The sequence below is a fragment of the Mobula hypostoma genome, chromosome 14 (genome assembly GCF_963921235.1).
Source record: "Mobula hypostoma chromosome 14, sMobHyp1.1, whole genome shotgun sequence".
Taxonomy (NCBI): Eukaryota; Metazoa; Chordata; class Chondrichthyes; order Myliobatiformes; family Myliobatidae; genus Mobula; species Mobula hypostoma.
This window is the reverse complement of record NC_086110.1, coordinates 77854831-77878665: the sequence shown is the minus strand read 5'-3', so window position 1 is coordinate 77878665 and position 23835 is coordinate 77854831. Positions and strand designations below refer to the sequence as shown.

Here is a 23835-nt window from a genome sequence, read left to right as displayed (position 1 = left end):
ATTTTTTTCGTAACAGTGAAAACACCTTCTGTTAGCAAAAACAGGGTACCAATGCAGGTCTTTCGTAACAGTGAGGTTTCGTAAAGTGAACGTTCGAAAAGCGGGGAACACCTGTATACAACCTTGAGATTTGTCTTCTTACAGTCACAAAACAAAGAAACCCAATAGAATTCATTAAAAAAAGACTGAAACACTCAACGTGCAGAAAAAAACAAATCATGCAAACTCTAAAAATAAGCACGTAACATTCAGAACTGAAGTTCACAGAAGTGAGTCCACAGCCACGAAGCCAGCCATCACTGTAGCCAATCCAGCAGCCCATTAGTTTCAGGGTTTAGCCTCAGTTCAGTGCAGAGCTAAGTAAACCTCATGGAGCATCACTAGCTGAAGCCTATTTTCAATCCTCTTCCACAACTTCAAGTTTCAAGTCAACCATGAACTTACCGATCATTTTCCATATCCACATCCAAGTAATTCATGCATATTACGAACAAGAAACCCATCTGGTTAAGCCTTTGGGGATATAGCTCTATGGCACATGTATTAAGAGAGGAAAATGCATTTATGGACCTACCAAGGTTGTGGATCCAGGATAGCTCCTGAAATTGCTGGCTTAAGACATCTCCTCCATCACAAGTTCAGAGGGCACAGGTTTCTTGATCTGCTTCTTTTATGGGGCATCATTTCCTCATATTAATCCAGTAGGTATGGTTCATGGGAGAACCTACTGAAGATCAGCTGAACACCAGTAACATTGTGGCTATGATCAATACCATTCACTAATGTTCAGCAGTCTCCGAGTTGGACAAGTTCACTCTGGAGGTTCAAAGCAGTTCTTTATATGTCCTATTAGACTATTTATGCGGAACACCATAAACACCCATTATGTAAGAGTCTATCTCAGATGTGCCTGGAAAGCCTAAGCAACAAACTACCAGAAGCCAAAGGCAAAAGTCATAACTGAGATAGGATAGGACTGTGCTTTCTTACAGAAGCTGGTGCTGGTCACAAATCAGCTGACGACCTCCATACTGTGGTATTGGTTAGTCACATTAGTCCCACTACCCAAGTTTGCCATCAAGATCCAAACAACATTTGTGGACTTCTTTTAGGTTTCTGCCTTTGTTCTAAATTACTTATTAAAGAGGGTGGTCATTTATTAATGTCCATCCATGCCAGGTGGCAACTCTCTACCTAGATGAAGGATCTCCCTAGATGGCATGCACAGCAATTTTTCTCCTGCCAGGGATATACTGCTTTCAAGATTACAAGCAGCACCCAGCTGCTAATATCAGCCGTGTGAAGGAGGCTGAGGTGTGACCTTGTAGACATCTATAACATCCTGATGGGTATTGATAAAGTGGATTATCACACTCTTTCAAAAGGACAGGGGGAATAACTTTAAGCCAAGAGGGGAAATATTTAAAGAGACCTGAGGGACATTCATACAGAGGATGTAACAGGCTGCCAGAAGAAGTGGTGGAAGTAGGTACAATTACAATGTTTTAAAGACATTTGGACAAGTTCATGGAAAGGTCTAGAGAAATATGGGCCAAATGTAGGCAAATAGGACCAGCTCTAAAAGGCACAGAGTTAGCATTCTCAAGTTGGGCTGAAGGGCCTGTTTCCATACTGCCTCTGAGGGAGAATCTCATTTTCAACCAAGACTCTCTCAGAGAATGGAACATATTCACCAGCAGTGAGCATGCTTGTCCCTCAGGGGAGGACATTCTGGCTGACAAGGCTGCCAGATGTGGAGATGAACCGGATGGCAGGGGAGCATAACACATGTTGTAAATGCTCATGGCCAGAACCTCAGGCTTTCCAACCAGTGGGGTCAAATTGTGGAGTCATCCCAACCAAGCTGTCTCCTGCTCAGATGGACTTACTAATCACATGAAATCCTAAACCACTCCCCACAGGAACTGGTCCTCTATAACTTCAGCTGTCTCCTGGAAATGCTCACACTGTGCAAAGGCATTACCTACGGTGCTAGAAAGTTTGTGAACCCTGTAGAATTTTCTCTATTTCTGCATAAATATGATCTAAAATGTGATCAGATTTTTACACAAGTCTTAAAACTAGATAGAGAACCCAATAAAATAAATAACGTAAAAAACATTATACTTGTTCATTTATTTATTGAGAAAAATGATCCAATATTACATGTATTTGTTCGAAAAAGTATGTGAACCTTTGATCTCAGTACTGGTGTGACCCCTTTATACATCAATATCTTCAACCAAATGTTTCCAGTCCTGCACATTGGCCAGGAGGAATTTTAGGCCATTCCTCCTTACAAAACTGCTTCAACTCTGGGATGGTGGTGGACTTCCTTGCATGAACTGCTTGCTTCAAGTCCTTGCACAACATTTCTATAGGACTAAGGCCAGGACTTTGACTCAGCGATTCCAAAACATGAATTGTCTTTTTAAACTGTTCTGTTGTTGATTTACTCTTGTCTGTTGGATCATTGTCTTATTGCATTAGTCAACTTCCATTAAGCTTCAGGTGAGGGACTGCTACCCTGACATTCTCCTGTAAAATGTATTGATACAATTTTGAATTCATTGTTCCCACAACAATTGCAAGCTGTCCAGGCCCCAAGCCAGCAAAGCAGCCCCAAACCAAAATGCTCCTTCCATCATGCTTCATGAGAAGAGCTTTTGGAGTTGGCGTGCAGTGCCCCTTTTCCTCCAAACAGAGCAGTATGTACTTCTGCCAAGTTCAACTTTTGTCTCATCTGTCCACAGAACATTGTCCCAGAAGCATTGTGGAACATCCAGGTGGTCTTTTGCAAGCTTGAGACATGCAGCAATGTTTTTTTTAAATGGAGAGCAGTGGTTTCCTCCGTGGTGTCCTTCCATGAACATCATTCTTGTTCAGTGCCTTTCTTATAGCGGACACATGAGCAGAGTTCTAGAGATTTCTGCACGCCTTTTGCTGTTACCCTTAGGTTCTTCTTCACCTCCTTCTGCATTGCATATTGTGTTCTTAGTGTGATCTTTGCAGGACACCCACCCCTGGAGACAGTAGCAATAGTACTGAATTTCTTCCATTTGCAGACAGTTTCTCTTACTGCGGACTGATGAATACTTAAGTCTTTAGAAATGCTTCTGTACCATTTTTCAGCTTCATGCATCTCTACGATTCTTCTTCCAAGATCCTCTGAAAGTCGTTTTGATCGAGGCACAGTGCACATAAACAGTTCTTTCTTGAGAAGGGCAAGCTCTTTCAGTAACCTGACTGTATCTTTTTTATTGGGCAGGCATCTCTACAACCCACACCTCCAATCTCATCTCTTTGATTGGAGCACATGACTCCAAATAGCATTTGTAGAAGGCATCCCCCAAAGGTTTACATACTTTTTCCAACAAATACATGTAATAAGGGATCATTTTTCTCAATAAATAAATGAACAAGTATAATATTTTTGTATTATTTATTTAATTGGGTTCTCCTTCACTAGTTTTAGGATTTGTATGAAGATCTGATCACATTTTAGGTCATATTTATTTTAATACAGAGATAATAATACAGGATTAACAAACTTTCTAGCACCCCTGTATACAACTGAACCTATACACAACACAGTCCAACATGCCAAGGTGTAATAGACAGAGCACTACAGCACAGAACATGCACTTCAGTCCATCTAATCGTTTTGAAACTGGTTTTTGGATTCCCAGACTAGGTAATTTCTGTGGCCTGGAGGAATCCTTATTCCATGAACACGGAATGTGAGACTACAGGAGCTGCTCTGAGTTACCCTCCAGCCCTGTTCTCCTGTTTATCGGTTGGGCACACACTGTTGATGATAGCTCAGGGGTTTCCTTGATCTGTTGATGGGCCTGGCCAATATGGCAATTCATTGCCCAGTCAACAGGCTTTTAAGGGGTCCATACCAGCCAACCATTTTCCCTTCTGAGGTTACATCCAAACCCCAGTGCCTCTAGAGAGGGAGTATCCAGTGCCCTCTGACGCACTGGAGATTTTCCAGGACCAGTGGGCGATGCAAGAACTGGAGCACACCTTGGAAACAGAGGACTTCCTAATCTGTTTCTAGATGTTTGAATAAGAGAATACAAGCTTATCTCTCTGATAATGGAGATGTGTCAACATCAACTGTACCAGTCTTATCCTGGAATTACAGGTACAATTCCTTCTTATGCCCAATCTATACAAACTATACTGGCCTAGTGCTTTTCAGACAGTTCACCAAAGACATAGGCTTCAAGTTTGACAAAAGGTGCAAGGAGCAGGACTGGAACCTGATACAGTGTGAAAATGAAATCCATGCCACAATGAACAACATTCAGCTATGAGAAGGTGTGAGAAGTGAACATTTAGTATTACTCCCATTCCCTGCACAAATGTGGGTTAAATGCAGAATAAAGCTACCACATCACTCACAAATTGGACTATGCTAATCACCTGCATGCTCAAAAATAAACAGAACAATAATATGGCTACAGAACAAGACTTGAATCATTATAAACAGAAGAGATTCTGTAGATGCTGGAAGTCCAGAGAAACACACACAAAGTGCTGAAGGAGCTCAGTTGGTCAGGCAGCATCAATGGAGGGGAATAAACAATCAACATTTCACACCAAGTCTCTTCATTCAGGTCTCAACTAGAAACATTGACTGCTTGCTTCCCTCCATAGATGCTGCCTGACCTGCTGTGTACCTCTAGCATTTTGTGTGTGTTGCTTTGAATCATTATAATGCACGCTATATTCCTTAGGATTATTTGAAAATCATACCTCAACTTCTCCTTCATCTAGCTCCCCATCATCTTCATCCTTTTTCCTCTCACGAAATGCATCTTTTCTGTCTCTTTCAGACTTCCTCTCCTCAGGCTGACTCTTTTCATTCTCTCCCTCCTTTGGTGAGTCACTGCTTTTCTCCTCAGTGCTTTGTTTCTCACTGTCTTCTGTTACAGCCCCTGGCTGTTCTTCAGGAACCTCCTCATCATAGTCCAGCTCATGCTCATCCAGGTCCCTGATGACAGAAGACGCTTCGTCCTTAAAATCGTTTGCGGCTTCCTCATCGACTTGCAAATCTTGTTTCTCAGTGGTACCTTTTTCAGCTTGCTCAGCACTACAAGTTCTTTTTGGACTCACAATATTATCTCGGTCAGATTCTACATTAGGTCGCTCCTCATTTCCACTTTCTTCACTGTAATCACCTTCCTCCCTCAACTTTTCCTCCTCTTCCTCCACCTCTGATTCGTGAGTTTCCCCATCATTGTCAGGTTCACCAAAACTATGAACCTCTGCATCACTGCAATGGTCATTGTCTTCAGAATCTACGCCTTCTCCCTCATTGTCTGAATGTTTGTCTATATCGTCCTCTTCATCATTTTCATGACCCCCTTCAAGCAATAAGTCATCGTCATCATCATCAGAGAGCTGGTCCTCTGGGGAACGTGGGTCACGATCAGGGCTATCAGAGACATCCATTGGAGAATAATGTTATTCTGTTATAAGAAAAAGTACATGAATATGTTTCCCCCAAAGGGCACAACTGCATTTCCTCAATATACATCTCATTATTAACTTCTGCAACAAAATGGCATTCAAGTCTGAGAATCTTACAAAGTGATCTTCAATACATCTGAATTTCAGTCAAGCTTGTTATTTTCTATGATACAGAACGAAAGTCAAGCAGAAATACATTCAACTTACCTTCTGGTACTTTTTTTCTCTTTTTCCCCACCCTTCCCTCTTCTTCACTGGCCTCTTACTTCTTCTCCTCACCTGCCCCGGGGTCCCGCTTCCTTCCCTTTCTCTAATGGTCCACTCTCCTCTCAGATTCCTTCTTCTTCAGCCCTTTACCTTTCCCACCCACCTGGTTTCATCTATCACCTTCTAACTTGTCCTCCTTCCCCTGCTCCCACCTTTATATTCTGGCATCTTTCCCCTTCCTTTCCAGTCCTGATGAAGGATCTCAACCCAAAAAGTCTGTTTATTCATTTTTATAGATACTGCCTGATCTGATGAGTACCTCCAGTGCTTTGTGTGTGTTCAACTTGCAGTGCCTGGTAAAGGGCAGAAATTAACTGAAACAAAAATGCACATCAACCAGCAGCAGCAATACCGGTCAACCTTGACGCTTTGCAATTCGCCTACCAGAGCAACAGGTCAATGGCAGATGCCATCTCTCTGGCCCTACATTCCTCCTTAGAACACCTGGAGAATAAAGATGCATACGTAAGGCTCCTTTTCATTGACTACAGCTCTGCCTTTAATACCATCATTCCAAATAAACTGATTCCTAAGCTCCGGAACCTGGGCCTCAGCACTCAGATCTGCAGCTGGATCTTCAACTTCCTCACAGACAGGACCCAGGCTGTAAAAATAGGGGACAAGCTCTCCTCTACAATCACTCTGAGCACCGGTGCCCCACAAGGCTGTGTACTCAGCCCTCTGTTGTATTCACTGTACACCCATGATTGTGTAGCCAAGTTTCCGTCACAGTCAATATCTAAGTTTGCTGATGACACAACAATTGTAGGCCATATCTTGGGTAATGATGAGTTTGAGTACAGAGAGGAAATTAAGAACCTGGTGGCATGGTGCGAAGACAATAACCTATCCCTCAACGTCAGCAAGACGAAGGAATTGGTTGTTGACTTCAGAAGGAGTAGCGGACCGCACGACCCAATTTACATTGGTGGTGCACAAGTGGAACAGGTCAAAAGCTTTAAGTTCCTCGGGGTCAATATCACAAATGACCTGACTTGGTCCAACCAAACAGAGTTCACTGCCAAGAGGGCCCACCAGCGCCTTTACTTCCTGAGAAAACTAAAGAAATTTGGTCTGTCCCCTAAAACCCTCACTAATTTTTATAGATGCACCGTAGAAAGCATTTTTCTAGGCGCAGCACATCACAGAAACCAATCTTCCGTCCTTGGACTCACTTTACACCAAACGCTGTTGGAGCAATGCTGCCAGCATAATCAAGGACACCACCCACCCAGACAACACACTTTTCGTCCCTCTTCCCTCCGGGAGAAGGTTCAGGAGCTTGAAGACTCATATGACCAGATTTGGGAACAGCTTCTTTCCAACTGTGATAAGACTGCTGAACGGATCCTGACCCGGATCTGGGCCGTACCCTCCAAATATCAGTTTTTTTTACACTACCTTACTTTCCATTTTTCTATTTTCTACTTACAATTTATAATTTAAATGTTTAATATTTACTAATTTTTACTATTTTTAATATTTAATATTTGTAATCCAGGGAGCGGAAAGCGCAGAATCAAATATCGCTGTGATGATTGTACGTTCTAGTCTCAATTGTTTGGCGACAATAAAGTATATTCTAAGCTTCAGACAGCCACAAGCCAGATGGGAGCTCCAGAGTGCTGACTCACAGAACAAGGAATAATGAAGACAAGACTCATAACCAGGATTGTTGGCAAGTCAAAAGACATCTTCAACATTACTTCTCAAATCCACAACCTTTACCTACTCTGGAAGCTGCCTAGAATTTCCCCATAGCATAGCTCTCTATTTTTCTAAGCTCCATGTACCTATCTAAGAGTCTCTTAAATCATTTTATCATTTATCACTTCCTGTCACTTACCTTATGTACAGATACTCTTGTGCCTAGCATCATTTTATAGATTTACAATCAATGTATACAAGCTATCTTATGCATTTATATTTGTTTTTAAATTTAGAAAACCCAGCAGAGATAATTCTTCCTACGTCAGCTTAGGAAACTTAACATCTCAGGGACTGTACTGATGAATTTTTACTCAGCCACTTGAGATTGTTGCGACCACCTCAATCACTATTTGCTTTCCCACTGCCATCTCCCTCTCGAAGTTCAAGTTACAGCGAGTGGTCCACTCAGCAGAGATCACTGGCTGTCAGCTACCAACATTAAAAGATCTGCTCCCATCGCCAGAAAAGAACTGGAAAAATTACTGCAAACCCCATCAAGTAGCTGTCACCTATTCACCGAACTGCCATCAAGGAGACGCTACGAGTCCATCTCCACCAGGACCACATGTCGTCTCTGAAGCCTCTTTCCTGTTGCTATCCAGCTTCTCAACAAAACTCACTCAGGTCTAATATCCTAACTGCCCAAGCACAACATCCATTAAAATGGTTTTTGCCGCTCTCCTTGTTCTGTTGATAGTTATTTAGTCTGTTCACATATTCATATTTAAGTTGCACTAATTGTTGACTGCTCATGGCTGTTTGCGCAATTGTCTCGTAAATTTTTGGTTACTATTGGGTTGTCTGTTATGGTATCGCCCTGCGGTTGATGCTTGGCACCGAACCACAATCAATTCTGGTATGTTTCACATACTGGCAAATAAAGTGATTCTGATTCTAATCTTAATCTGTTTTTTTGCCTGCATCGGATCCAGAGTAATATTTATTTCATTCTGCTTTAACCTGGTGTACAAAAAATGACATTAAACAATCTTGAAGCTTGAATTTTAAACAACCTTGCATTAGTTCAATAAGGTGCTCACTTCAAGGATTATAGTGAAGATGTGATGAGGACTGAATTGAATTTACCACCTTAACCAACGTTCCATCTTCATTCTGCTCTAACAGTACAATTTTATTTTTAGTTAGGGATACAGTGTGGAACAAGCCCATCCACCCAGTGAGCCAACAACTCTCAGTGACAAATTAACCTCACAACCAGTACGTCTTTGGACTGCGGGAGGAAACGAACATGGTCAGAGGGAGAACGTAAAAACTCCTCAGACGGCGCCAAAATTGAACTCCTAACTCTAAGATGCGCAAAGCTGCAATAGTTTCGCACTATCCGCTACACCACCATATATGCCAAGAATAACTCTATTCAGAATCATAACAAAAATACTCCTTGTTTTTAAAAGTTCTGGTTCTCATGAAACCTCAAACTAATGGGCAATAATAAGTACAGTTGCAAGATAAAGTTTGTGAACCCTTTGCAATTACCTGGTTTTCTGCATTAATTACTCATAAAATGTGGCCTGATCTTCATCTAAGACTTAATAGACTAAGACAATCTGCCTAAACTAATAATACACAATTGTATTTTTCATGTCTTTATTGAACACATTGTTCAATCATTCACAGTCCAGGCTGCAAAAAGTATGTGAACCCTTGTATTTAATAACTGGTAGAACCTCCTTTAGCAGCAATAACCTCCACCAAACGTTTCCTGTAGCTGCTGATCAGCCTTGCACAACGAGGAGGAGGAATTTTAGATTAGACCATTCCTCCGTACAAAACTGTTTCAGTTCATCAATAGTTCTGGGATACCTTGCATGAACAGCCCTCTTCAGGTCATGCCACAGCTTCTCAATTGGGTTGAGGTCTGGACTCTTACTTTGCCATTTGAAAACACAGACTTTCTTCTTTTTAAACTATTCTGTTGTTGATTTACTTCTGTCTTTCGGATCATCTTTTTGCACCATCCAACTTCTATGAGGCTTCAGGTGATGGACTGCTACCCTGACATTCTCCTGTAAAACGTCTTGATCCAATTTTGAATTCATTGCTTGCTCAACGATTGCAAGCTGTCCAGGTCCTAAGGCAGCAAAGCAGCCCCAAGCCATGATGCTCTTTCTACCATGCTTCACAGTTGGGATGAGCTTTTGGTGTTGGGTGTGTAGTGCCCGTTTTCCTCCAAACATAGCAATGTACCTTTGTCTCATCTGTCCAGAGAAGATTGCCCCTAAAGCATGTGGAACATCCAGGTAGTTTTTTGCAAACATGAGACATGCAGCAATGATTTTTTTGGAGAACTGTTGTTTTCTCCTTGGTATCCTTCTATGAATACCTTCAGTGTTTCTCTTATCGTGGACATATAGACAGAGACTTTAGCAAGTTCTAGAGATTTCTGGAGGTTTTTCCTGTTACCCTTGGGTTCTTTTTCACCTTCTTCAGTATTGCACGTTGTGCTATTGGTGTGATCTTTGTGGGATACCCAGTCCTAGGGAGAGTAGCAATAGTACTGAATTTCTTCCATTTTTAGACAAATTCTCTTACTGTGGACTGATGAATATTCAGGTCTTTAGAAATGCTTTTGCAGCCTTTTCCAGCTTCATGCATTTCTGCAATTCTTCTAAGGTCCTCTGAAAGTTGTTTTGATCAAGGAATGGAGCATGAACAGATCTTTATTGAGAAGAGCAGGCTCTGTTGGTAACCTGACTTTGTGTGACTTTTTTTTTATATAGGGCAGGACACCTCTTCAACCCGCATATCCAATCACATCTCATTGATTGGAACACCTGACTCCAAAAAGCTTTTGTAGTAGGCATTACCCCAAAGGTTCACATACTTTTTTTTGAACCTCGACTGTGATTGTTGAAATGGTATACTTGGTATTGATGAGAAGTACAATTGTGTGTTATTAGTTTAGGCAAATTGTGTTTATCTACTATTGTGACTTAGATGAAGACCAGACCACATTTTATAATTAATGCAGAAAGGCAGGTAATTGCAAAGTGTTCACAAACTTCTGCTTGCAACTGTATGTAAATAATTAGTGACTTTATCCAAAGCAGAAATTTAAAACTAGCAATCGAATAAAATCCCACTTTCAAGTAAATATGTACATAAACAGAAAGGAAGAATGTTAAACTTCTATATAATAGATGATCTTAAACAAAATTGGGTAGCTAAGACATGCTGAAATCCCTGTGCTAAATGCAGCTCCAGGACTCTGTGCAGGAAGTGGCTCCATTTACCTGAACCTGCGAGTCCAGTCCTTGCTGAGCAATGCACGCCATGTGGATTTGCTACACATGGCTATCGAAACCCACCCTCTCTGCCTGAATTCATTGGTTTGGATACAAAGGTCCACTTTTGCTGGCTCTCTGTCAGAGGTTAAGATCAGAGCAACAACAGGCAATGTGGCATTCAAAACTATAGTAATTCACACAGCAGTTTGACAGAGGAAAGTTTGTGGACAGAGCTTCATCTTCAGTCAAAACAGTTAAAGATTCTGTCTCTGTCTCTGGAGACAGCTTATCCACTGATGTCTACTATAAGCCTACTGACTCACAGCTATCTGGACTATTCCTCTTCTCACCCTGTCTCTTGCAAAAACGCCATCCCCTTCTCGCAATTCCTCCGTCTCCGCCGCATCTGCTCTCAGGATGAGGCTTTTCATTCTAGGACGAGGGAGATGTCTTCCTTTTTTAAAGAAAGGGGCTTCCCTTCCTCCACTATCAACTCTGCTCTTAAACGTATCTCCCCCATTTCACGTACATCTGCTCTCACTCCATCCTCCCACCACCCCACTAGGAATAGGGTTCCCCTGGTCCTCACCTACCACCCCACCAGCCTCCGGGTCCAACATATTATTCTCTGTAACTTCCGCCACCTCCAACGGGATCCCACCACTAAGCACATCTTTCCCTCCCCGCCTCTCTCTGCATTCCGCAGGGATCGCTCCCTACACAACTCCCTTGTCCATTCGTCCCCCCCATCCCTCCCCACTGATCTCCCTCCTGGCACTTATCCGTGTAAGCGGAACAAGTGCTACACATGCCCTTACACTTCCTCCCTTACCACCATTCAGGGCCCCAAACAGTCCTTCCAGGTGAGGCATCACTTCACCTGTGAGTCGACTGGGGTGATATACTGCGTCCGGTGCTCCCGATGTGGCCTTTTATATATTGGTGAGACCCGACGCAGACTGGGAGACCGCTTTGCTGAACATCTACGCTCTGTCCGCCAGAGAAAGCAGGATCTCCCAGTGGCCACACATTTTAGTTCCACATCCCATTCCCATTCTGACATGTCTGTCCACAGCCTCCTCTACTGTGGAGATGAAGCCACACTCAGGTTGGAGGAACAACACCTTATATTCCGTCTGGGTAGCCTCCAACCTGATGGCATGAACATCGACTTCTCTAACTTCCACTAAGGCCCCACCTCCCCCTCATACCCCATCTGTTACTCATTTTTATGCACACATTCTTTCTCTCACTCTCCTTTTTCTCCCTCTGTCCCTCTGAATATACCTCTTGCCCATCCTCTGGGTCACCCCCCCCCCCCCTGTCTTTCTTCCCGGACCTCCTGTCCCATGATCCTCTCGTATCCCCTTTTGCCTATCACCTGTCCAGCTCTCGGCTCTATCCCTCCCCCTCCTGTCTTCTCCTATCATTTTGCATCTCCCCCTCCCCCTCCAGCTTTCAAATCCCTTACTCACTCTTCCTTCAGTTAGTCCTGACGAAGGGTCTCGGCCTGAAACGTCGACTGCACCTCTTTCTATAGATGCTGCTTGGCCTGCTACGTTCACCAGCAACTTTGATGTGTGTTGCTTAAAGGTTTTTAAAAATGTTTTTTGATGCTCAGACATTAAAAATAACTAAAATTAAGTGGAGATTAAAATAGCCCTAAAAAACAAAAGGCATAAGACTGAAAACATTAAAATAAAGCAAAATTTTTAAAGAACAAGTTATTTCCTTTTTCCTTCCCAATTCCCAGGCTGGGTACACCAAATTAAAAATGTGGCATTTCCCTGATCAGGCTTGGAGGACCCCCCAGCAGATCCAACAGCACGAGCACAGAAGTCTGATACTTAAAAGTTTCAATGGTTTTAAGCTGATACAGTGGAGTCTGGTTAATTGGCCATCAGTTAACTGGGGCAGCTGCTTATTTGGGCAACTAAGAGTTTATTTGGGGCACTATGCCACTTAACTGAGTTAGGAGACTGTTGCCAAAGTTCCTAACTAGCATCAGTCGCATGAACCATGCTTAGAGTGAACAGTTTTTAAATAGAATCAGTTGCATGTATTTCTGTTCAAAAAGCAGTGGTTTTGTCATTGATAGTTGGTGAGAAATAATCAATAAGACAATTCAGAGTTGATTTCCTTACTGCAGTTTCAAGCATTCAAGCTTGGATATGCCAGAAACAACCAGCTGTCAAAATGACACGACTTCACTACCTCAACAAGTTAGGAATTATGAAGAGTTTGAAAATATTGACAATGTTGAATGTAACAATGAAAATGAAGATTTGGAGAATGCAATTGTATGAAGGCAATCCATGGGAGGTGCCTGCGCTGATTTTGTTCATTTACAGTCAATCAAAAGAACATGCAATGTACACTGAATTAATTCATCCGTTGATAACTATTAGGAACTAACACACAGTTTTATCATGTTGCAGTACGAAGACAACTGCACTGCTCGAAAGAGTACTATACAAGGTCTTTCTTACGCTCAACCATTAAACTCTATAATGAGTCAATCTATACCTAGGGAAGTGATGACCCCCCCTCCTATTAGACTGTTTGTGGTAACTTATTTTTTATTCTTTCTTACTTCTAACGCTTGTACATCTGTGCACTTGTAATGTTACCGTGACACTGTAATTTCCTTTGAGATCAATAAAGTATTTATCTAGTATTGTTTGTTCTGTATTTCACTAAAATACATAACTGGTTATTCAGTTGTAGTTTGTCTTTTTTTAATACCTTTTTTAACTATTTCCATGAAAATTCAGCTAATTGGGACAGTTGCTTAATTGGGCCAAAATATACTGGTCCCAATTAACTGTGATCGACTATTTCCAATCTATACTTCTAACTTCAGCCAACAAGATTTCTAAGTTTAAGACCAAATTAGAGTAACTGCAACGCAGGCATGAGGATATGAATTTCTGTCATTATACACAACAGGTGCAGACAGTACAGGAGGATGGAAAATGGGCAATCAAATGGCAGGGCAGGACAAGGCAAGGAATCCTTGTATGATAGCAACCTGTTTGTAGTGCTGAATATCAATGAGAGTATTACCATCTTCAGCATGTGTAATTCAGAGCACAGCCACTGCAACATGACTAATTTGGATATGGGGTGGTGGAGATGGCACAAGTGGGGTAACCACAGAAAACGTCAGTACATTTTCAGTGATTCCTGGGGATTCAATAATTGAGGTGCTTTTACAAATAATCGTGCAAATACATTTCAAGTTTAGTTGTTATTCAAGCATATGGGAATACCCAAGAATACAGCCAAACGAAACAGCGTTACTTTGCGCTGAAGTACAAAACACAGAAACAACGGTCATTACAAAGAGCATATTTAAAATAGCAGTAAAACAGTCACCAAAAAATACTGCCAAGTGTTTCCCTCTGTGATTGTGGAGGCATCAAGGTGCCAATAGAAGCACTGGTCAGCTGACTGGTACCAACTACCCAGTATTGCAGGATAATGGCAAAAAGAATCACAGAGAAGTTAAGCAAGAAACATACAGGACAAGGAAGTAAGAGGAATGAGACAGAAGCAATTGTCTCCAGGAGGTGGTATGGACCTGCTGAGTCAAATGGCCTCCTTCTACATCATTATAATACCAAACAGCCAATGGCATTACGAAGGAACAGAACACTGAGGGGATATAGCAGTAAGACAATTCAGAATGGTTTTCCTCACTGCAATTTCAAACATTCAGGTTTGAAGATGCCAGAAACAGCCGGGAGTGAAAATGAAACGACGTTCACTATTTCAACAAGTTAGGCACTATGAAGAATTTCTATTTTTCACTTTTTATTATTATTTCACATTTTCTACGTCTTCTGCTTGTTCTTTTTGTCTTGTTTTTGTTACGAAAACTGTTGGAGCCCGCGACGTTCAGTTTGGAACTTGATGTCCAGAGAGCTGCCTCATGGAGATTAGAGACTGGGTCCCAAAAAGGACCAAGAAACAAGCTGACTCATGGAAAAGACCAGAAATGAGGAACGGGGTTAAGAACATCGTTTTGGGGGATTTTAACCAGGCCAGTCTGAAAAAAAAATCACTAAACAATTACCATCAACAGATCACTTGCAATAGCAGAGGAAACAACACACTGGACCTTTGCTACACCACCATCAGGAATGCCTTCCGTGCTATTCCACGCCCTCACTTCGGGAAGTCTGATCACCTGGCTGTACTTCTACTTCCTGAGTATCAGCAGAGACTGAAGGCTGGAGCACCAGTAGTGAGGACCAAGAAGGTTTGGACAAAGGAAGCACAGGACTGCTTTGAATCGATGGACTGGACTGTATTCAGGGATTCATCTTCGAATCTAGATGCGTATGCTGCAGTTGTTACAGATTTCATTGAAATCTGTGTAGATGAGTGTGTGCCTACAAAGACTTGGTATGTATTCCCAAACCAAAAGCCATGGATGTAACAGGACATGCTGAAGGCTAGATCTGTGGTATTCAAGTTTAGCGACCTAAGTCTGTACCAGAAAACCAGGTATGATTTGTGGAGGGCTATTTCAAGGGCGAAGAAACTATTTCAAACGAGGTTGGAGGCGACATCAGATGTACGACAACTCTGGCAGGGTTTGCAAGACATTACTTCTGACATAGCAAAACCCAATAGCATAAATGACAGCCATGCTTCACTACCAGATGAACTAAACAATAGACAATAGGTGCAGGAGTAGGCTATTCAGCCCTTCGAGCCAGCACCACCATTCACTGTGATCATGGCTGATCACCCACAATCAGTACCCTTTTCCTGCCTTCTCCCCATATCCTTTCACTCTGCTATCTTTAAGAGCTCTATCTAACTCTTTTTTGAAAGAATCCAGAGAATTGGCCTCCACTGCCTTCTGAGGCAGAGCATTCCACAGAACCACAACCCTCTGTGTGAAAAAGTTTTTCCTCAACTTTCTAAATTGTCTACCCCCTATTCTTAAACTGTGGCCTCTGGTTCTGGACTCCCCCAACATCAGGAACATGTTTCCTGCCTCTAGCGTGTCCAATCCCTTAATAATCTTATATGTTTCAATCAGATCCTCTCTCATCCTTCTAAATTCCAGTGTATACAACCCCAGTCGCTCCAATCTTTCAACATATGACTTTCCCGCCATCCCGGGAATTAACCTCGTGAACCTACGCTGCACTCCCTCAATAGCTAGAATGTCCTTCCTCAAATTTGAAGACCAAAACTGTACACAATATTCCAGCTGTGGTCTCACCAGGGCCCTGTACAACTGCAGAAGGACCTCTTTGCTCCTATACTCAATTCTCCTTGTTATGAAGGCCAGCATGCCATTAGCTTTCTTCACTGCCTGCTGTACCTGCATGCTTACTTTCAGTGACTGATGAACAAGGACACCTAGATCTCGTTGTACTTCCCCTTTTCCTAACTTAACTTGACACCATTCAGATAGTAATCTGCCTTCCTGTTCTTGCCACCAAAGTGGATAACATCACATTTATCCACATTAAACTGCATCTGCCCACTCACCCAACCTGTCCAAGTCACCTTGCAGTCTCATAACATCCTTCTCACATTTCACACTGCCATCCAGCTTTGTGTCATCTGCAAATTTTCAATGCCTTCTATGCCAGCTTTGAAAGGGAGAATATAAGTGCAGCTGTGAAGATCCCTGCTGCACCTGGTGACCCTGTGATCTCTGTCTCAGACGCTGATGTTAGGTTAGCTTTAAAGAGAGTGAACCCTCGCAGAGCGGAAGGCCCCGACGGCATACCTGGTAAGGCTCTGAAAACTGGTGCCAACCAACTGGCGGGAGTATTCAAGGACATTTTCAACCTCTCCCTACTATGGGCGGAAGTTCCCACTTGCTTCAAAAAGGCAACAACTATACCAGTGCCTAAGAAGAATAACATGAGCTGCCTTAATGACTATCGCCCAGAAGCACTCACATCTACTGTGATGAAATGCTTTAAGAGGTTGCTCATGACCAGACTGAACTCCTGACTTAGCAAGGACCTGGACCCACTGCAATTTTCCTATCACCACAATAGGTTAACGGCAGACGCAATCTTAATGACTCTCCACATGGCCTTAGACCACCTGGACAATACAAACACCTATGTCAGGATGCTGTTCATCGACTATTTTTTTTTGTGTGCCATACTCTGCCAGAGCCTCAGCGACCACTTTTTTTTTCAAGTGGTTGTCCTGCAGGAAAGATTCTGTGAGTGGTCCCCCATGTCCTTCACACAGCGCAGTCTTTTATTTTTTAATGAGGCCGAGTTGCGAGCTCAACACTCAACCCGGCACAGGTGGAAAGCGTGCCGGGAGCGGCCTGACTGCATTCGAACTTGGGAACCTTCGCTCCAGAGTCTGGCACTGATGTCACTGCGCCACCAGCCCGCCTCATCGACTATGGCTCAGCATTTAACACCATCATTCCAACAATCCTGATTGATAAATTATAAAACCTGGGCCTCCGTACCTCCCTCTGCAATTGGATCCTCAGCTTCCTAACTGAAAGACCGCAATCTGTGCGGATTGGTGATAACATCTCCTCCTCGCTGACAATCAACACTGGTGCACCTCAGAGGTGTGTGCTTAGCTCACTGCTCTACTCTCTACATACACACGACTGTGTGGCTAGGCATAGCTCAAATACCATTTATAATTTTGCTAATGATAAAACCATTGTTGGTAGAATCTCAGATGGTGATGAGAGGGCATACAGGAGCAAATATACCGACGAGTGGAGTTGGGGGGGGGGGTGCTACTGCACAGGACCAAAAGAAGCTGCAGAGGGTTGTAAATCTAGTCGGCTCCATCTTAGGTACTAACCTATAAAGTACCCAGGACATCCTCAAGGAGTGGTGTCTCAGAAAGGTAGCGTCCATTAGTTAGGACCTCCAGCACCCAGGGCATGTCCTTTTCTCACTGTCACCATCAGGTAGGAGGTACAGAAGCAAGAAGGCACACACACAGCGATTCAGGAACAGCTTCTTCTCCTCTGTCATCCGATTCCTAAATGGACATTGAACCTGTGAACACTACCTCACTTTTTTTTAAATACGTATTATTTCCGTTTTTGCATGATTTTTAATCTATTCAATATACATATACTGTAATTGATTGATTTTTTTCTTTTATATTATGTATTGCATTGAACTGCAGCTGCTAAGTTAACAAATTTCATGACACATGCTGGTGATAATAAACCCGATTCTGATTCTAAGGCACCCGGTCAGATTCCACCCCCCCGCCCCCACAAAATAGAGGAACTTAAAATTAAAGGGCATAGGTTTATGGCAAGAGGGGAAAGATTTAAAGGGGACTCAAAGGGCAACTTTTCTACAGAAGGTGGTGAGTATGTGGAATAAGCTGCCAGATGAAATAGTAGTTATGAGTACAGTTATAATGTTTAAAAGAAATTTGGACAGATACATGGATAAGAAAGGTTTAACACACACAAAAGGTTGGAAGAACTCAGCAGGTCATGCAGCATCTATGGAAAGAAATGAACTGTGAATATTCCAAGCCAAGACCCTTAATCATAACCGGAAAGGAAGGGGGAAGATACCCCTAAATAGATATAGCTATCCCATGAGAAAGTTTTAGTAACCAAGGTATAACATGCAATGTTTCAAATAACTGATACAGGTTGACCTTCACTAATCCAGCACCACTGGGACCTGAGGAGTGCCGGATTAGTGAAAATGCCAAATTACAGAAGGATGACATTAAGCATAATCAGTGCTGGATTAACGAAGGAACCGGATTACAGGTAGTCGGATTAGTGAAGGTCGACTGTATATTGTATCAAAGGTTCTTGCAACTCTATCAATATCATGGAATCGTCTTCTGCTTGTGGGGCAGTATGGTAGTGCAGTGATTACTGTAACACTATTACAGTACCCAGGTTCAATGCCAGCACCATCTATAAGGAGCTTGTACATTCTCCGTGACCACATGGGTTTCCTTCAGGTGCTCTGGTTTACTCCCACATTCCAAAGACGTACAGGTTAGTAGGTTAATTGGGCACATGGGTATATTGGGTGACGCAGGCTCGATGGGCCAGAAGGGCCCTTCTCCAAATAAATCTCGATAAATAAGTGAGCTACCACCTCAAATATTTTAAAACAATGTCCATATCCCAATTTTTAAATGAGCTTGAATTTCAGTAAATTGCTTCGTAATCACTCAGGTGTCTGAACATACAATGGCCATTTATTCACAATTTGTTTCAGCACATTTATAAATGTATCCACATTGGAAACTACAAAGCAAAACCAAAAAGATAAATGCCAATACAAATTTCACCAGCCAGATCAATGTTACTGAATTATTCCACATGTAGATGTTAAACATTTGAATTTAAGTTGCAAATAAGGTAACAGTATATGTGTCACTGAGATCAGAAGGATGATGATAAAGGTCCAAAGCAAAATACTGCAGATGCTGAAAATCTGCAAGAAAAATAGGTCAGACAGCATTCAGGCAATGTGAAAGAGTCAGCGTTTTAGGTCAATGAACTTCCAAATTAGGGAAAGTTATAGATCAAAGTTTTAATAGTTAAGAAAGTGGGAAGGAACACAAAGAACAAAAGAGTTGATTGAAAACTGGCAAGTAATCAAAAAATGGATTATAGAATATAAAGAAAAATAGAATTTACTTTTCAAGCCACTGATAATTATAACAATAGATAATAGCATTAACTATGACTCCGAGACGCTGCTTTACAAGCTAAGTATATTGTCTACTTGTTTTGGAGATTTTTATCATTGTGCTATTCAGACTCAATCTGGCAAAGGTTTTGAAAAGCCATTCTTCCACGACCAACTAGGACATGTACACCTAGCCCAGCAAATGGTAATACCAGATAGGATCCTGTGATTCAAAATTAGAGGCACTGATAGAATACTGTAGAGGTTACAGACACCATTACTGCTTGGGGCATCAGAGGTGGGAGTTCAGTTCCGGTGCTGCAGGGCAGTTGTTCCCAACCACCAGGCTGTGAGCATGTGCTACCGGGCCGCACGGAAACAATACAAGTTAGCTGCACCCTTCCTCATTCCTTGTCATGCACTGTTGAACTTGAACACCAACCCCCTCCTCCCCCTCCAGCCAGTCCGCAAGAATATCATCAATATTAAACCGGTCCGCGGTGCACAAAAGGTTGGGGACCCCTGCTGTAGGGAGTTTGTACGTTCTCCCCATGACCATGTGGGTTTCCTCTGGGTGTTCCGGTATCCTCCTACAGTCCAAAGACATAATGGTTAGTAGGTAAATTGGTCATTGTAAATTGTCCTGTGGTTGCACTAGGTTTAAATGGGTGAGTGGCTAGGCAACATAGTTCATAGGCACAGAAGGGCTTGTTCCTTGCTGTATCTCTAAATAAATAAATAGACAGTAGTGCATCCAATTCCGGCTGATTTACTTTAGGGTGCTTCTAAACAGTGCAGAAAAGATCAATCAAACCGTTTCTCCGACAAATGGTTTTAGCAATAGGACAGAGAAGCTATAGGATTGAAGGTAAAGGAGGGTGAGAGATTTGATAAACAGAGCAAAGCTTTGCAAGGACCAGGGCCATTGTTTTGAAGGTACCATCAGGAGGGAGGTATTGAAACATGAATTCCCACACCACCAGGTTTGTGACCAGCTACTTCCCTTCAACGATAGTTCCTGAACCAACCTGCAAAACCCCAATTGCTACAGTTGAGTAACCAATGACTACTCCAATCACATTTTATGAAAAATGGACTTTGTTCGGGGTTCTTTCATGTATCATTTATGATTAATTTATGTTCATCTTGCGAATGTTGCTTATTTGATACTCATGATGCTGCTGCAATTTTTTTTATTGCACATGCACAAATACATTCTTGTGCATTGGGAAATAAACTTCATTTTGGACATTTGAAATACTGGCCAAGGAATACAAGAGAGATGCAAGTAAAACCTCAGGAGTAGGTACTGCACTCAAGGATGGTGGAGACAGAATGAATTAATGTATTTAAAACAAAAAGGCTGTTGAGTATATACAAAGAACTGTCAGAAATTGGATAGGAAAGGTTTAGAACAGGGGTTCCATAGCTGGAGTCCACAGACACCTCAGCTAATAGTAGGGGGTCTAAGACCGAAAAAAAGGTTGGGAACCCCTAGTTTATAATGTTATGGGAGAAACACTGGTGACTGAAATGGCATCCTGGTCAGTATAGACCAGCTGGGCTAAAGGACCTGTTTCCATGCTATAGGACTCTCTGACTTTATGCCTGATCATAATTTTTAAGGTTCTCTCCATTCAGCACTAGGCTTCCATGGATTCTTTAACAAAATGTTAACACGGTGACTGTGCAGCATCACAGATAACCATATTCTATCACACTTACACCCCACACAAAATCTGACATAAGTTGGTTCACTCAGTGCTTTTGCTTGTGATGTCAGAGGAAGTGTGTTAGCATGGATTGAAGATCAGTTACTGCATAGAAAAAAAGAGGCCAAGTCTTAAGGCAGAGGTTGATAGATCCTTGATTGGTCAGGGCATGAAGGAATATGGGGAGAAGGCAGGAGATTGGGGCTGAGGGGGAAAATGAATCAGCCACGATGAAATGGCAGAGCAGTGTTGATGGACCAAACAGCCTACTTCTGCTCCTATATTTTAAGGTCTTTTTCAGGCTGGAAGGATTTAGCTAGTGGATTGCCTCAAGTTCAACTTCAGTTTATTGTTATTCAACCGCAAACATATATACCACCAAACAAAACAATGTTCCTCCAGACCAAGGTACATAACACAGTTCATACAACTCATACAACTCTACACACGTGTACCACCAAGCGAAACAACTTTCCTCTGGACCAAGGAGCACAACACAGTACATATAATTCACATACAATTGTACACATGTACACTCTATCCTCGTTATATGCGGGGGATACATTCCTCGCAGTTGACGCATAGTATGGAAAACGCATAATGTGAATAATTATTTAAATAGAGAAAATAGGGATGCATTCTGGAGGGCTTCCTAAATATGTTTTACCTGTAACTTATTCACACTTTCATACCAATATGACACAAAAGCAGTACCACAGGGCAACATTCGTATTATATTTCATCAATTTAAGGTAATATTCAATGTGATAAATCATAGAAAACATACTAGGGTGTACAGTACTCACCAACAGTGGCAGGTGTGTTGGCTCCGGGAGATGAGTGGTGGTTGTGGTGTTGAGCAACTTTATATGGATGAGTTGGATGGTTGTGTGTCATCAGGATCATCAAGCACAGCAAGGGGTGAAGGAAGATTCACAGGACTCTCAGTACTGCCGGCAGCAGGAGATGACACCGATTTGAAGAAAGTGGTGAGGGTTGTTTGCTTGGCAGCAGTTTGTTTTTCAGCATAAATTTGCTTGTAGGGAAGAAGGATTGACTGCAGGGAACGACTGAAATGCTGATTCCGTTCTAAACTTGGGTCCATGTCCATCGCCGTTTGTGCCAAGTGTTCTGCAGCCTTAAAAGATTCTGCCAATTCTTCACCGTAAAATCCTTCAGCTGCAACTCGACACTTTCTTCTTCATCGTTGTTATCTTCAGTCTGAGTTAAACGCAGAAGCTCATCTGTTCCCGGCAGTAGCAAAATAATTAGCAAACCAATCTTCAAAGATTTGACCAGTGACCCATGTTTTCTTGTTAGCTGCCCAGTGGACAGGAAGCATATTCTTACTCAAATCCTTAAGAGCACGGGGGTTTAGTGAATGGTAAACTAAGACGGGCTTCATCTTACAGTCTTCTTCCGCATTGGAACACATAAGCAGAGTCAACCTATCCTTTGCTGCCTTGAAACTTGACACAATCTTTTCATCCTTACTTATGTAAGTGCATTTCGGCATACGCTTCCAAAAAAGCCCTGTCTCGCCTGCATTAAACACCTGCTTTGGTGTGATGCTTAAAGGCTGATTTATACTTCTGCGAAGGCTCTATGCCGTAGCCTACACTGTTGTGAGCATTTATACTTGTGTGTTGGTGTGTCTGCGTCGCTCTGCAATTCACCGCCAAAACGCTAGTTGGCAGTGGGGTTTCTATGCCACTGTGTTGAGTTTCTTTGTGAACTTCAAACAGTGGCGACTGAAACTGAGCACATCATTTTGGAGTTGGACCTAATCAATGTTGAACAAGAGTTACTTTTACTGAAATTACTGCAACGTAGAAAAGAGAGAGGACGTCAGAGATGGTGTGTACGACCATTGAACGGGTTGAGGCAGAAGGAGGGTGAATTTCTTGTGCTTGTCCAGCCACTAAGAGACATGGAAGAGGAAACGCACTTCAAATATTTTCTGATGTCAGCAGGTAGACTTGACGACTTGGTTCATCGTCTCCAAGGGATGCCACCAAGCGGACCAATCACAATTGTTGCGGTCTGCGTGGCCTCAATGCGTAGTTACATTATTGGGGAAGTGCGCATCAGGCTACAGCATAGATTCTACGCAGAAGTATAAATTGACCTTAACTTAGCTATCACAGCCCCCAACTGCAAAGCGTAGCATTCAGCAGCTTCGTGGTCAGCACTAGCTTGCTCAGCAAGCACAAGCAAGTTGTGAAGCCTGTGACAATTAACAAGCTTAGAAAACCATCCCCTACTTGCATTAAAGCTAACAGTATCACTTAACACTTCCTCACTAGCCACTGAAGGCAACCATAAATTTCCAAAGCTTTCACATGAAGATGATCGGAACTAAGTGTCGTTTTTTTTCTTTGTTTCATGCTCAATGTACAAACTCAACATTTTCTCCATTTTTATCATAATCGGGTTACGCACTTTGGTAACAATCTTTGAAGACACTTGTGATGAATCAATCACTGCACTTTTTATTTTCTCAGCATTTTTCTTTATGTTTCTGATCGTGGACTCAACCAGGCCGAAGTAGCGTCCCAGAGCTGTGTTACCTTCACCTGACGTGGCCCTGTTTATAATTTCCAACTTTTTTTCAAGTGTTAAAGCGGTTCTCTGCTGCTTGGCCGATAGCCCAGGATTTGACATAGGACACTCAGGAGGCATAGTTAAATATTTCAAGCACAAAATCAGTACACCGTAAATAATCACAACAAAAGTTTAAGAGCGCAAGACCGCACATCCACACGCTGC

The 23835-nt window shown here is 42.3% G+C and overlaps 1 protein-coding gene across 2 annotated transcripts in view; it reads right to left on the bottom strand.

Moving 5' to 3' along the window:
• Nucleotides 1–23835, bottom strand: part of zc3h18 (zinc finger CCCH-type containing 18) — a 318015-nt gene that overhangs the window by 287395 nt on the left and 6785 nt on the right. The window contains exons 2-3 of one of the 2 annotated variants that reach the window (XM_063067273.1): nucleotides 17532–17714; nucleotides 4768–5483 (exon numbers count right to left, since the gene is read on the bottom strand). In XM_063067273.1, the coding sequence (XP_062923343.1) occupies nucleotides 4768–5466 (699 nt within the window). In that variant the 5' untranslated portion in view covers nucleotides 5467–5483; nucleotides 17532–17714. The remainder of the gene's footprint in view (nucleotides 1–4767; nucleotides 5484–17531; nucleotides 17715–23835) is intronic. The other variant, XM_063067274.1, reaches the window with a different exon arrangement.